This window comes from Aquarana catesbeiana, linkage group LG07, assembly GCF_042186555.1.
Source record: "Aquarana catesbeiana isolate 2022-GZ linkage group LG07, ASM4218655v1, whole genome shotgun sequence".
Taxonomy (NCBI): Eukaryota; Metazoa; Chordata; class Amphibia; order Anura; family Ranidae; genus Aquarana; species Aquarana catesbeiana.
Genome location: NC_133330.1, coordinates 275,783,568 through 275,798,571, shown reverse-complemented (window position 1 = coordinate 275,798,571; position 15,004 = coordinate 275,783,568). Strand labels below are relative to the sequence as shown.

General features: G+C 45.5%; 1 protein-coding gene across 1 annotated transcript in view; it reads left to right on the top strand.

Annotated features, from left to right (window-relative positions):
* Positions 1-13,521, top strand: part of NCF2 (neutrophil cytosolic factor 2) — a 60,718-nt gene extending 47,197 nt beyond the window's left edge. Inside the window, exons 12-15 of the mRNA XM_073593368.1 lie at positions 325-473; positions 1,621-1,726; positions 10,878-11,034; positions 13,191-13,521. Of these exons, the coding sequence (XP_073449469.1) occupies positions 325-473; positions 1,621-1,726; positions 10,878-11,034; positions 13,191-13,276 (498 nt within the window). The 3' untranslated portion in view covers positions 13,277-13,521. The remainder of the gene's footprint in view (positions 1-324; positions 474-1,620; positions 1,727-10,877; positions 11,035-13,190) is intronic.
* The last annotated feature ends 1,483 nt before the right edge of the window (positions 13,522-15,004 follow it).

Below are 15,004 nucleotides of genomic sequence, written 5' to 3'. Positions count from 1 at the left end.
TACACAGCGCGAGCGGCTCAGCAGGGATCTCCCAGTGCCCAGCGCGGCCGCAGTGTCATTCCCACCTCCTCCTGGACCTGGCAGCGCCTATGATGGGCGCTGTACTACAGCTTCTATGAATGGAGGAGCTGGGTGGAAAGGGCGAGCATAGTCAGGCTCTCTTAATGAGAGGTCCTGAGGGAAGAAAGGTTTTTGCTAAATGAGGACACCTCTCACTGCAGACAAGTAATTTCCACTGTGCTTATTTTTTATTAATTTATTTTTAAATTAAACTTGGGCTGAGTCTTTGCAGATTCTCAACTAACTTTACGCTTTTGTCTATAGGAAAAAGCTGCAACACCACCATCATATCTTGTAAAAGTGTATTACAAGTACACAGTAGCCATACAGGTATCTCACAAGCTTTCCTATGGAGATCTGTTGATTCTCGTCAGCAGTAAACTGAAGTTGACACCTTGTGCCATCATACTCAGGTAAGTTCTCATTACAGACTAGTAAAAAAATCCAACTGAAGATTATTATAAAAAAAAAAATTATATATTAGATAGAGTAATATATATAAAAATCAGTGGCGGTGCGTCCATAAAGGGCGCAGGAGCACCGCCCCCTCTCTCCGGGAACCGCTCTATCAGTGTTAATTTTAGCAGCAAATTTCGATTTAGTTTTAGTCTTAGTCTTTTGATTAAAATGCCATTTTAGTCATCTCAATTGTTTTAGTCGTATTTTAGTCAACAAAATTAACACTGCACTCTATCACCATAGATAGATTCATGCAATGCATGAATCTATGGTCGCCGCCGACACCCCCTATTCAGGTGTCCGGCCCCTTTTCGTGGGGGTGTTTTTTTGGAAGCACCTGATTAGTGCCATAGGCTCCCAAAAAGGTCAATAGCGGTTGCAACGCTGTGCGTTCGCTGTTCACCCAACTGTGTGTTAGCAAAGCGAAGGAATTCGCTTTGCTAACACTGAACCACCTCTCAGCCAAACAGGTGCTTGGGTCTGTTACCTGATTGGCCGAAACGTCAGGCACTGTGATTGGATGCCTGAGAGAGAGGAGGGAAGAAGACATTGAGGAGCGTGCAGGACACCGCCGCTGACCCGCTGCCAGACAGGTAAGTGCCGGGCGATGCACACTGGCAGCATTTGATGGGGCACAGTGGCAGCATTTGTTGGGCACACTGGCAGCAAAAGATTTTTTCTTTCAAGCTGCTATGGATTTTTATTATATATAATGTACATAAGGTGTTTTAATACTGTACGAGTGGAAGGGCCTCAGGGAGCGCTAAATGTCCATGGGTTAGAAGTGTAAATTACTTGCCTTGGGTGCTGACAACCCACGCTACGCAAATAATTTTACTGTTAGGGGTCCCCACAACTTGGGAAATTTTATCAAGGGGTCACGGCCCTAGAAAGGTTGAGAACCACTGCTCTATACAGTGCAGCAAGAATGAAAAAAAAAAGGGTTTGCATTGTGCTGCATATTATGGCTGGTCTTTCATTAAGGAAACATTTTACTATCAAGCACATCCTTTAATTAATGACTGACTTCTTCCACCAAAGCCACTAATTTGTGTAATTTGTGATGCAAAGGATTAGTAAACCAAGCTGTCATCTGTTTAGTTTCAGAGATGGAGAAACGGACGTACCGCTAACTACTGATAATGTGGAAAGAGCATGGGAGCTGAGCACAGACAATTGCCTAAAACTCAAGTGCATAGATGTACATGTAAGGATGACTATGTGTGTCCTATTGTGCAGTAGGGTAAATAGGTGCAGCACACTGCAGCGATCATTTGCACATGAAGAAGGATGCGAGAATGATCATTACTATATACTATTTGTGTAGCCTGCTCCAAAGCAGATTTTCTGCTTGAAGCTTGTAGCTCTAAAATGCTCAACAAGCCAAATCCCACTAATTTCAATGGCTCCTCCTCCACATCTTAGCATTCTTTCACCTGAAGCATAATGCCCGTGCCCAAAAAAAGCACATGAGCTTTTTGCAGATTACAAGCGTTTTTGGTCATGTTGACTTGAGCATTTTACGAGCGTTTTGTCGCTTGTTTTCTGCTCAGGCAGCAGCTCTCCATCCCTAATTTCCTCTCCCTTGTGCTTTCTATTGGCTAAACAAAAACGTCTGAAGTTGCAAAACGCTTCTAAAAAAGCAGCAAAAAAGCGCCCGAAAAATGCCAAAAAATTGCTACGCTCAGTATATTATTAGTATAGAAAAACAAACATTTCAGTACATATCCCATAGTTTGTAGACACTACAACTGTCACACGAAATCAATATACACTTATTGGGATTTTTTTAAGCAAAGACTTGTAGCAGAATGCATTTTGGTAAAAAATTATTAGGAGATTTAATTTTCTTCATATCCCATTAAAAAAAAAATGTTTTATAGCAGAAAGCAAAAAATATATATTTTTTTTCAAAATTGTTGGTCTTTTTTCATTTATATAATAAAAAAAAATATAAAAACACAGTAGGTTATCAAATACCACCTAAAGAAAGCTTAATTTGTGTGAAAAAAATTATATAAAATTCATTGAAAGACACAGTGCTCTATTATTCAGAACCATAGGTTTATAGTGCCCGCTACAGGAGTAGGACACTAGGCAGAAAAAAGACTTGGCTATGCCTATGGGCAGTTCTAGGTGGTATACACCCCCTCTCTGCTATAGTCCTTCAGTTTAGTAACCAGCAGTAGCAGAAGTATCAAAACTGCTTAGAGGGGTGGGTGCTGTGTCTGTCAATGAACTCAGAGAAATGGATTTCACGGTGAGTCAAAAATACCATTTTCTCTTTCGTTCATTGAGAGACACAGCGCTCCATTATTCAGAACCATAGGGACGTCCCAAAGCAGTGCCAAACATGAGGGGTGGGACAACAAAAAATCCCAAGGCTAACACAAGAGCCATCCAGGTAACAGGAGCTCAACACAGAACAACTGGAGCCCAACCTAAACGATACACCTCCAAGAGAGATTAGACCCCCTAAACAGCAGCCCGCAACACCTTGCGGCCAAAAGAAGCATCCTCAGATGGCAGCACATACACTTTGTAGAATTTTGTGAAAGAGTACACTGACGACCAGGTGGCCACCTTGCAAAGTAATGCAACTGATGTCTGATGATGGAAGGCCCAAGAAGCAGTAAGCGGCCAAGTAGAATGTGCTGTAACAGGGAAAGGGAGGAACCCAACCCCTGATAGAATAGGCCAGAGTCATCATCTGTTTGATCCATCTAAAAAGGTCTAGAAAGGTTGCAGAAGCAACAGAAAGACCCTTTTATGGCCCGTCTTTGATCACAAACAGCGAGTCTGATCAGACCCTGTGGCTATCAAATACACCCAAATCGCCAGAACACATCCAGGGCATGTAAGGTAAATCCCTTAGGATATTTTGACCTGGGACACAGAGAAGGCAACACAGTGTCCTTAGTCAAAAAGAAATCAGAGGAGGGAACCACGGACAAGGCGAAGAATTGCCTCATCTTTGTGGATCACTAGGTAGGATGTACGAGAAGATAATGCCTACAGTTCTGACACTCTGCGAGCAAAGGTGATAGCCACCAAAAAAGCCACCTTCTGGGACAGAGTAAGCAGAAAAACCTCCCGAATATATTTTCAGAGGGAGGCTTCTGTAGAACCGAACACACCAAGAGCAGATCCCACAGCGGTAGAAGAGACTGCACCGGTGGAGGCAGGTGTCAAAACCCCTTGATTAAGTGTACGCACCAGGGAGTGCGAGACCAGGGGACGCTGATGAAAACAGCCAAGGCCAACGCCTGGCCCTTGATGGTACTCCTGTGACCTTGTCAGAAACCTCAGTACCCTTCTGTTAAGCCTGGACACCAACAGATCTACCTCGGGAGAGTCCCATCGGAGCCATATCCGATGATGAACGTCCTGGTGAAGGGACCACCACTAGCCAGCTGAGGCAACCGCCTGCTATTTTTCCACTCCTAAAATGCAAATAGCGGAGGGGGCCGGAACAAGGCGTTCTGCCCACCAGAGGATGCTGGCTACTGTCAGGGCTGCCAACACACTCTTCGTTCTGCCCTGGTGATTGACATAGGCCACCGCCGTGGCATCGTCTGACTGGATCCGTACCAGGAGCCCCCCAAAGTCGACCCGTCCATGATCCATACATAGTCTGATCGCTCGAGGCAGTCTGATATTGACTGGCAGTCCAGATTCCTCCAGCGTCCAACGGCCCTGAGCAGAACCAAGTCCCAGTACATCTCCCCACCCAGACAGACTGACATTGGTGGTGACCACTGTCCAATACAAGGGGAGAAAGGATGTACCCTGCCGAAATACCGGTAGAGCGAAGCCACCAGGGACCCCTGGTTTCCTGGTTCAGCCGAATCCGATAGCCCAGAGACCTCAGGCACTTGTCGGGCACTTACGCCAGGATCTCCCTTGAAGGGAGCTCATATGGAGCTGTGCAAATGGAACCGCCTCGAAGGCAGATACCATCAGGCCCAACACCCACATGCAGGACCTCAGGGAGGCCCACCTGCGAGACAACAGTAGCTGAAGCGCAGCATGCAACTTCTGGAGTTTGTCCAGAGTAAGAAACACTCTGGCCAGAGATGAAGCTAGAGTCAGGCCCAGATAATCCAATTTTCTGGAAGGAGCCAGAGCAGACTTCAGGTAGTATAGAAGCCAACTGAAATCTGTGGTCTGTATAGCAAGCTACATCGCCCCCCGGGGTAGCCGAGGACTCTGCTCGCAGAAGAAGGTCATCCAGGCAGCCCAGGACCGCAATCCCCCGTTGACGTAACCACGCCAGAATCGGGGCCAACACCTTTGTGAATACACGAGGAGTGGAGGTGTGACCAAAGATCCGCGAGCTGATAATGCTCTTCTCCCACAGTAAAACGGAGGAAGTGTTGGGCACATATTGGAGTTCATAAATAAGCATCTGTGATGTCGACAGAAGCCAGAAAGTCCCCATGATGAAGGGAGGCCACCACCGTGCGGATAGACTGCATTCTGATCTTCTGTACCCACTGGAACCGGGACAAGCACACCCTGAAGCAACAGGGCTTGCACAGCCCCACTGTAAACAGTCCAGTGACAGACGCCTATTGGAAGGAAAAAACCCTTTTTTGGGGTTCAAGGCTGGAACCCCAAGACCGCCTTCATGCTGAAGGGGCCTTGTCCATGGGGTCTAGGGATCCCTGTCCTCGGCTTGCCAGACCAGGTCTGTTGCGTGCGGAGAAGAAGGACCGCATCCGCTACAAGGCCCTTTTCCCCCCCATTTCAGACTGTGGAAGAGATGTACACTTCCCTCCTGTGAGACTCGTAATGATGTCATCCTGGGTAGCTCCAAACAGACATTTGCCTTGAAATGGTAAACCAGTCACAACTTTTTTTTTTTTTTAGAAGCCCAGTCCGCAGACCAACACTTAAGCCACAATACATGTCTAAGCACCACTGCAGAAACAGAGAGCTTAGCAAGCAGGGGAACTGCGTCCAAGAGAAATCGCAGACAAACTGCAGCCCCCAGACCAACTGGCACGCCAATTCAGTGAAAGCAGAGGGATTCTGCTCCCCCTCCAGGTATGTCAGCCGGATCCTTAAAAGTCAGAGATTCCTCTACCAGAATCATGGTCGCCTTGCGCATACTAGAGACAGGGGGATCCACTACTGGTGGAACAGTCCATTCTTTAAGGAGGAACCCCACAAAGGGGTACCTCACAGCAAAGCGTCTTTTGAACCACAAAAGGGGCGCTTTGGACACTCCCAGTCTATACGGACAAATATACCAAAATAGGAGGGAAAAGGGACCAGCACCTCCGTCGCAGCCACAGCTGCATCCTCCATCCTTAAAGTTTCCCGCACAAATGTAATAAGGGTGACAACCAGCACCTTCTTGTGTGCCACTGCAGTTGTGGAGGAACATCCTGACTGACAGAACAGGGAGCGTAGCCACCAACCACGCAAGGTGGGCCACATCTACGACAGCAGAGCTAGATGGCACTGGCTGAAAGCCCATACAAGGGGCATCCACTAAGGCCCTGTACAGGGGGCACCACTGGACCCTTCATAGGGGGCATTGGCTGAGGCCCCTCACAGAACCCCCCAAAAGGGGATAGCCCTCAGAGTCCCCACATCGCCGTCCCTTTGGAAGAAGGGCAGATGCCCGCAATGGAAAGCGGTGGCCGCGGCTGCCTGCTTTAGGGCCTCCCCACAGGTCGGCAGGCCACAAAGCCATGGCTTAAATTAGTGGAGGGCCGCCACAGGGGGCGCAGATGCCTGGTAACCCACTCCCTAGGCCCAACCATGTAGCAGGTGCCAAGGTGTACCCCCCCCCACCACAGTGACAACACTGGAGAGGAGGGAAGTGGACAAAGTCTCCGAAGCACCTAGGCCAGAGGCCTGGGCCTCACCTGGGAAGGGGGGGGGTGTGGAGGAGAACCAGGGAGTACCCACACTCGACACCACTCCAGGGAAGGAGAGGAGGGGGCACCTTACTTACTGATCCAGCAAAGCGCACGGGTAATGCTCCCAGACAGATCCTCCTTGCCAAGTGGGGAGGCTGTCAGCCATGAGGAACGCTGCAACACAGGCCGAGACGCAGTCGTATGCGACCTCGCGAGGCGTTTAACTCCCAAGGCCAGCCCCCGTCCAGTGGGGCTATGTCACAGCCAACCTAGCGCGTAGCTGTGGTCTGCACACATTAGACTCGGGGGACCACTGGATCCAGCCGTCGCCCAGTCCGGCAGTTGATTGTAGATCTCACAGGAAAAAATCCAAAGAGAAAAAAAGTGGTTTAAAAAGCAAAAACAAAAAATTGTCAGGACCAGAGATCCCAGCAAGGAACTAGGTCCTTACTCCTGACTAGACAGAAAAAAACCGAAGGCCTATAGCAGAGGGGGGTTGTATACCACCTAGGACTGCTCATAGGTGTAGCCAAGTCTTTTTTCTGCCTAGTGTCCTACTCCTGTAGGGGACAATATAACCCTATGGTTCTGAATAATGGAGCGCTGTGTCTGTCAATGAACGAAAGAGACATTTTGTTTGAGTACAGTGTTGCATGACTGCGCATTTGACAGTTAAAGTAGCGCAGTACCGAATAGCAAAAAATGTCCTGGTCATGAAGGGGGTAAACCTTCTGAAGCTCGTGATTAAAGCTGCTCCCACCCCCCTTCTAACAGCTATACTAACTACCCTGTAAACAGAAGATGCATACTTTACCTATTCGCAGGGCGCTCTTGTCACGTGATCTCCCCAGCTGCTGGGGTTAGGGGAAAGGAGAGATTGCAGACAGTGGATGAAATGCCTGGGTGGTATCGCCACTTTTAGAATTGCTGTAGGGCACATCTGTCAAATACAAGGCCCGCGGGCAGCCCGTCAGGCCCTTTATGTGACCCCCTTATCTCCGCCCCCACTCTGTCTCAGCAGTTGGCAGAGAGGACAACAGAACTCCTCCTACAGATCCTTCACTTCTCTGTGCAGCCACAGCACCTCCTCATCTCCCTGGTCTCAGTATTCAGCAGACTAGCAGCTTACCCCAGCCCTCCTCTGGTCCTCCTCCAAACCCTGCACTTTCTGCTTTTCAGCTCCACCCCCAGCTTCTTCCCTTCAGCAGCACAAGATAGGGGGGGTACACTGTAATGTATGGGAGCGTGGGGGACTCAACTTCTGATGGTGGAGGGACTCTTGACATCTGAAGTAAGGGGGGTTGGGGTGCTCTGGACACCTAGTCAGGCCCTTTAAGGGCAACAATAACGCTGATGCGGCCCGCGATGAAATGGAGTTTGACCCCCCCCCCTGCTATAGGGCATCTGTTGGCTGTCCCTCCTCTACCCTGAAGCCGGCCACTGGGAGCCGATCACGTGATTGGACTGGAGCAACCTGAGAATAGGTAATTATGTGGATCTTCCTTCTACTAGGTAGTTGGTATAAGTTTGAGAGGAGGGATGGGAGCAGTTTTAAGCCTGGAATTTCACTTTAACTTACTAGTATCAGGATTGTGCTATTAAAGATCTCCTGTGTAACTCTAGCCTATTCAGCTGACTACCAGCCAGCATAGCAAGATAATATAACTGCTAGTGTAGCCCAAAACTTAAACAAAATAAATAAAAGCATGGGTATTTATTTCCTGTTCTGCCACCAAAAAAAGATCAATAACATAAAAACATTTCTCACTGGCACGTTTTATTTTTAAAATGACAATAAAATGTAATATATTCTACTTAATACCCAAAGTTCCAGATACAGCCATAAGTGATGGTTCACACTAGTGCAGTTTTTGATGCATCTTCAGTCACACAGAATCGAATGACAAGAGAAAAGCACAATAAATGTAAAGGTGGAAGGAATGAAAATCACTCAATTCCTCCACCAACATTGACTGTGTTGATGGGAAAATTTAACGATGCCTCCAGCAGAGCCCTTGTGTTTTGCCAGACAGGAGTTTTCCCGGCTGGCTGAACACGATTACTGCTAGCAGCTACAGCAGATCAATGTATCGATTTGAGTAAAATCAGCCTGCCCATGCATGGTTCGAATCTCAGCCAGTCCCTGCTGAATTTCGATACATGGCTGGCTTTAACCACTTGCCTACAGGGCACTTACACCCCCTTCCTGTCCAAGCCATTTTTCATGTCGCACTTTGAATAATTGCGTGGTCATGCTACACTGTACCCAAACAAATTATTTATCATTTTCTTCACACAAATAGAGCTTTTGGTGGTATTTAATCACTGCTGTTTTTTTTATTGTTTACAAAAAAAAAAAAAAAAAGACCAACAATTTTGAAAAAAAAGCTTTTTACTTTTTTCTGTCAGTAAATTTTGTAACCAAGTAATTTTTCGCCTTCACCGATGTGCACTAATGAGGTGGCACTGATAGGCTGAACTGGTGGGCATTGATTAGGAGGCACTAATATGCTGCACTTATGGGCATTGATAGGTGGCACTGATGGACATTGATCAACAGCAGTGATGGGCACCACTGACTGGCATCGCTAATGAGCACTGATTGCTGCCACTGGTGGGTACTGATTGGTGACACTATATTGCTATATTGTAATCAGGGCACTGACGATCAGTGCCCTGATTACATTCCTAGATGTCCCCCTGTGTAGAGATGCCGCTGATTGCCTCTCCTCGCCACACACTCTGTCAGTGTGAGGTGAGGAGAGCCGATAACCAGCATCTCCGTGTTTACATGTGACCAGCTGTGATTGGACACAGCCGATCACATGGTTAAAGAGCCGCGAACGCAGCTCTTTACAGAGATCAGGGTCGCGCCGTGTCCTAGCCGTGATCACCACGCTGCGCGTCCCCCGCGGCTGTTCTGGTACTCTGTCCCAGAACAAGAGCCGCACCACCCCACCTCGTTTGATGGTGGGCGGGCGGCAAGCAGTTAAAGAGGAACTGCAGTCTGTTCACATAATTTGTAATAAAAACATCTTTGCCATTCTGCAGCTTCCCTCCAATCACTTTGCATATTATTATATATATACTGGGATTCTGTACTTGCCAAATATGCTGCCAGAAATCTCCCTCCACTGAGTCTGGCTGCATCCATTTTAACTGTGGGAAGCTGAAGCTGCTGCCTGTTCACTTCCTGGATTTACACAGAGGCACACTTCCAGCTCTGCAGCTCTCATTGGCCCTCCTGTGACTCTCTCCCCCCCCCCCCCCCCTTCCTGGCAAACTCTCAGGAGAGTGAGAGCTGTGCATGATGTCATATAGGCATAGGCACAAGAAACAGGAAGTGGGCTGTATAAGGTATTTACTGGCAGAAAAAAAATGTTTCCAAAGTTAAAACAAGGGCAGAAAATATAATAGATGGAAAGATTTTACATTTACCGCGGCAAGGCAGCCCAACTGAGACAAAGACAAACCTGTATGTCGCTTCGTGCAGTAGCCTCTGGGGGCACGCTGATTGGTCAGAGGGGGAGCCAATCAACGGGACCGGGGGACGCGATGTCCATTGGCCACCCGCAATCGCTCCCCAGAGAGGCAGAACAATGATGTGTAAACAAGGCAGATCACCGTTCTGACAGGGGAGAACAGAGATCTTGTGTTCCTGCTAAGCAGGAACAGGGATCTCTGTTCTCCCAGTCAGAGCAATCCCCACACAGTAAGAATCCCCTAGGGACACATTTAACCATTTGATCGCCCCTGGTGTTAACCCCTTCCCTGCCAGTATCATTAGTACAGTAACAGTGCATATTTTTAGCACTGATCCCAGCATTAGTGTCACTGGTCCCCAAAAAAAGTGTCAGTTAGGTGTCCGATTTGTTTGTTGCAATCCCGCTAAAATTCGCCAATCGCTGCCATTGCTAGTAAAAAATAAATAAAAATTCCATAAAAATATCCCATCATTTGTAGACACTATAACTTTTGCACAAACCAATAAATATACACTTTTTGGGATTTTTTTTTAACCTAAAATACGTAGCAGAATACATATTGGCCTAAATTGATGAAGAAATTTGATTTTTTTTTATTGTTTAGGTATTATAGCAGAAAGTAAAACTTGCTCCTTTTTTGTTTACAGCGCAAAAAATAAAAACCGCAGAGGATACCACCAAAAGAAAGCTCTATTTGTGGGGGGAAAAAAAATTATTTTATTTGGGTACAGCATTGCACGACCATGCAATTGTCAGTTAAAGTAACACAATTCAGTATCGCAAAAAATGGCCTGGTCATGAAGGGGGTAAAAGCTTCTGGGGCTGAAGTGGTTAAACTGTGCCATTATGTGCATTCCGTTTTCTGGCCATTTCTATTATATATTGGGTTGAAACACAGAAATTATTTGTTGGGACAGAAGTATGGGAGCAAAAATTTATGTGTGAGAATGCATCTTGCTGACAAGTTTCTGTAGCTGAAATGATTGTGTTTGACACCTAGGCAGAAGAGCCTCTGGTAAGAATGGAGAATGCAGAAAATCCTGTTCAGTCAGAAGATAAGGCAGGAATGACTGTAACAGCCCTCTTTGATTATGAGGCCTCCCAAGCAGAAGATTTACCGTTTAAAAAAGGAGATGTAATAAAAGTATTGAATAAAGGTGAGTGATATTTACAAGGGTCCACAAAATCCATAGACAGCTGCATACTTGCTTTCTTGACACTAGAGAACCGCTACATGGTCTATAACCTGGTTGGTAAAAGAAAATCTAGTGTTAAGCCGGCCATAGACAGCAGGAACTGGCTGAGATTCAAACCTTGTATGGGCAGGCTTGAATGTACCACGTTGATCGATCAACATGGATACAACCAGCCTGCCGGATTTTACTTGCAATTATTGCTAGCGGCTGCTATAGCCACTAGCAATAATCAGGGTCTTCTCCCAGAGAATACAATGTCTCAGCAGCAGGGATTCCCCTGTCAGTGCTGATGGGGCAATTGTGTGAATTTCTTTCCTGCAACTTTGCACAGTCTATGGCAGGCGTAGCCTAAAGCCTGGTACACACTACTAGTTTTTTTCTATTCAATCCAGCAGGGCGGAGCCGCTGTACTAACTATGCGATGTTAGTACAGTGAACCCCCCTACTGTACTATTGTGTTCTGACAGGGGGACCCCCCCAGAACATTGGCCAAGAGTGCTGATCAGCAGACCTTTTTTGGTCATGCCCCTTCGACAGAAGCCGCCCAAACAGCCGGCATCTGTCGGACCATCTGCAGTACACACAAGCCGAATGGCAGCTGGTTTCCATTGAACCAGCTAATGCCACCCGACATTCAGCATGTGTGTAATAGGCTTTAGGTTGCCCTGGACATGAATGGGACACACCCATACTTCAAGAGTAACATTCCAATTGACTTTAAGATATTAGTGCACAGGCAGTCTCCACCATCAGAAGAGAAAGAGAGAGACAGAGAAAGAGACACACCAATTTAACATCTAGCAGCCAGGGGGCAGAGATGCTTTTATCCATTACATTAAATTTTCCTTTGCCTTTTATAATCTGCACTGCTCAGATGTGAACTAGCACCATGAAACCAAAGGCAAACCTCTGCAGATGCTTTAGCACATGTGAAAATACATATGTGTGAATGGGTTCTTAAAAGGATAAGTTCACCTTTTGAAAAAAATAAAAAAAAACAAAAACACAAAAAACAGTGCATTCATATTTTTTTTTTTCTAAGGAGCCTGCAGAGCATTGCACCGGTGATCAGGAGAGCGCGGGTGCAACCTCAGGCTAGCTGTCTGCCTGTACATCATGAGGGCAGGCAGTTACTTGAGAGCAGGAAGATAAAAGAACTAGAACGCTCACCAGTGCCCTCACAATTTATTGAGAATTACAAGCCATCAGCCGCAATGGCGGACGATATTTTAGGCATTCATTCACAGGATCCTGTGAATGAATGATGCGGCCATGTGGGCAGAGCCCCGCATAGCTGCACTGTTTTCAAATTCTGACAGCAGGTGCAGAGAAAAGATCCCCTGCCCGCTGCCACGGGCAGATGGTGGAACATGTTACATATTCCACCCGTAAAACGAGTGGAACATGGACATGTTCCAAAGGTAAACGTATCATTTAAATGCATCTGGAAAGAATCAGGCCTCCTTTCAGTCTCTTGGTCCGACCATTGGCATTTTAATGCAGCAACTGACAAAAAAAATTCAACATCCTCCTGTTACCACAGGATTAGTGAATGGCACTGCTACCAGTCCAGAGTCATCTCAGTTTCGTACAATCAGATTCTGTTCCCATATCCTGGCACATACAACAGTGTGACAACAGGGAATTGCTAATGAATGAGGCAGCTTAGAGTATGGTTCAGGAGTGAGCAATTTGACCAGAAGTTCAGGCCGCAACATCTAGACCTGACCAAGCAGCACAAAAGATGGAATTTAAAACATGCCATCGATAGGCATCATATGAAAGCTTTTGTTGCAGATACCAAGGAAAGTCTATTTATTCAACATCCTTGGCTTTCTGCATCTAGCCTTTGAAGACCATCCCAGAGCAGCTGAAAGAATAAGGGTACATACTAAGACAAAAGGACAAACCACAGTAAGCAATAGTTTTTCATTATGCTAACTGCAGCAAACAAAGTGACGAATTGCCATGGGTTACTACACACCGTTCCCACTTGTGTTTTTGTATTGTCTTAATGAATAATAAAGCTAACCATTTACAGCTAATTTTACAGTACTAAAAACTGATAACATTAGGTTGGCACAAGAAAAGCAAAATGTATTGTCTTTCTCTTGCAGTGTCTGAGGAGTGGTGGGAAGGAGAATGTCACGATAAGTTTGGAATTTTCCCATCAGCCTTTGTAAACAGAAAGTCCAGTATGTGAATTCCTGCAGCTGCTAGTGCACACTGCAACTACCGTATTCCAACTATGCAAAGTATCCATATTCAGCATAATAGTGCTCCATCTTGAAGTTCTGGAAAGAATTTACATATGTAGGATGACATCCATGTGTTCTTCATAAACAGAGGCACAGTTAGTGCAAATATAACACATTGCAAACACTTATTACAACTTTTCCTTATTCTTCCAACCATTTGTAGATTTTTTTTATAACTACCAAATAAAAAAACTTTTAAAAACATACACTGTTACGTGTGTTCTTGTGTTCAAACACCGTTGTAAATAGATGTAATTCTTTATGTGGAGTTTAAAGTTTTAGTTCACCTTTTTCGGAAAAAATCCCCATTCTTCAACTCCCTTCTTTCTGCAGGGCTTCCGGGATGGATTCGAGCGATTTTGATTGATAAGCTCTGGCACGGAGTATCGCTTTGATTTGACCCGGAAGCCCTGCAGAAAGAGGGAGAAGAGTGGGGATTCCAAATTTCTTTATCTGAAACGGTGAACAAGCTGCTCAGCCAGAAAAAAAGCCCCTAAACAACAAGTACTTGCTGTGTTTTTGGAGGTGGTTGCATTTAAGATATGGTCCCAGGATTTGCTGCAGCACATTTCACATCCCTACAGTCTTCATTTGTTACTCCATCCAAAGTGGACATTTTCATTATGGTAGGTACTGTTGAGCTAAATCATCAACCAATATCATACAAAAATGTTGGATTTTTAAGATTTTCCAAGTGGCAATTTTTCTTAATGAAGGTGGAGATCAGTAGAGGTGAGCATTTTCTATCTTCTTTCCAAGATAAATTTAGTTCACCTTTTTTGTTTTAATACTAGTCTTCCACAGACTGTGCTTGTGACCCTCTCCTCCCTTCTCAACATATACAGGAGGAAATGTAAAAAGACAGCCTTGTGTTTAGGACTTTACATTTTAAACAGTAGTGCTATTTTAAATGGAGATTTTTTAGAAGTCCACTTAGTACAAAACCAGTATCCCTGCATTGGGGAGACAAAATCTGCAGATGAGAAGGAGCTCCTTTCTGCCACATAATCTACTTTTATCTGGTGTTCAAATTATTATCACAGCAAACCTGTCATTTTCAGCAGATGTTCCAATATACTATATGCTTGAACCAATGTGATATAATGTACAGTGCCTTAAAAAAGTATCCATACCCCCTGAAATTTTCCACATTTCGTCAGGTTACAACCAAAAAGCTAAATGTATTTTATTGGGATTTCATGTGATAGACCAACACAAAATGGCACATAATTGTGAAGTAGAAGGAAGATAAATGGTTTTCAACATTTTTTACAAATCAATATCTGAAAAGTGTAGCGTGCATTTGTATTCAGCCCCCTTTACTCTGATACCCCCAACAGAAATCTAATGGAACCAATTGCCTTCAGAAGTCACCTAATTAGTAAAAAAAAGTCCACCTGTGTGTAATTTAATCTCAGTATAAATACAGCTGCTCTGTAAAGCCCTCAGAGGTTTGTAAGAGAATCTTAGTGAACAAACCGCATCATGAAGGCCAAGGAACACACCAGACAGGTCAGGGATAAAGTTGTGGAGAAGTTGAAAGCAGGGTTAGGTTATAAAAGAATATCCCAAGCTTTGAGCATCTCACAGAGCACTGTTCAATCCATCATCCGAAAATGGAAAGAGTATGGCACAACTGCAAACCTACCAAGACATGGCCATCCACCTAAACG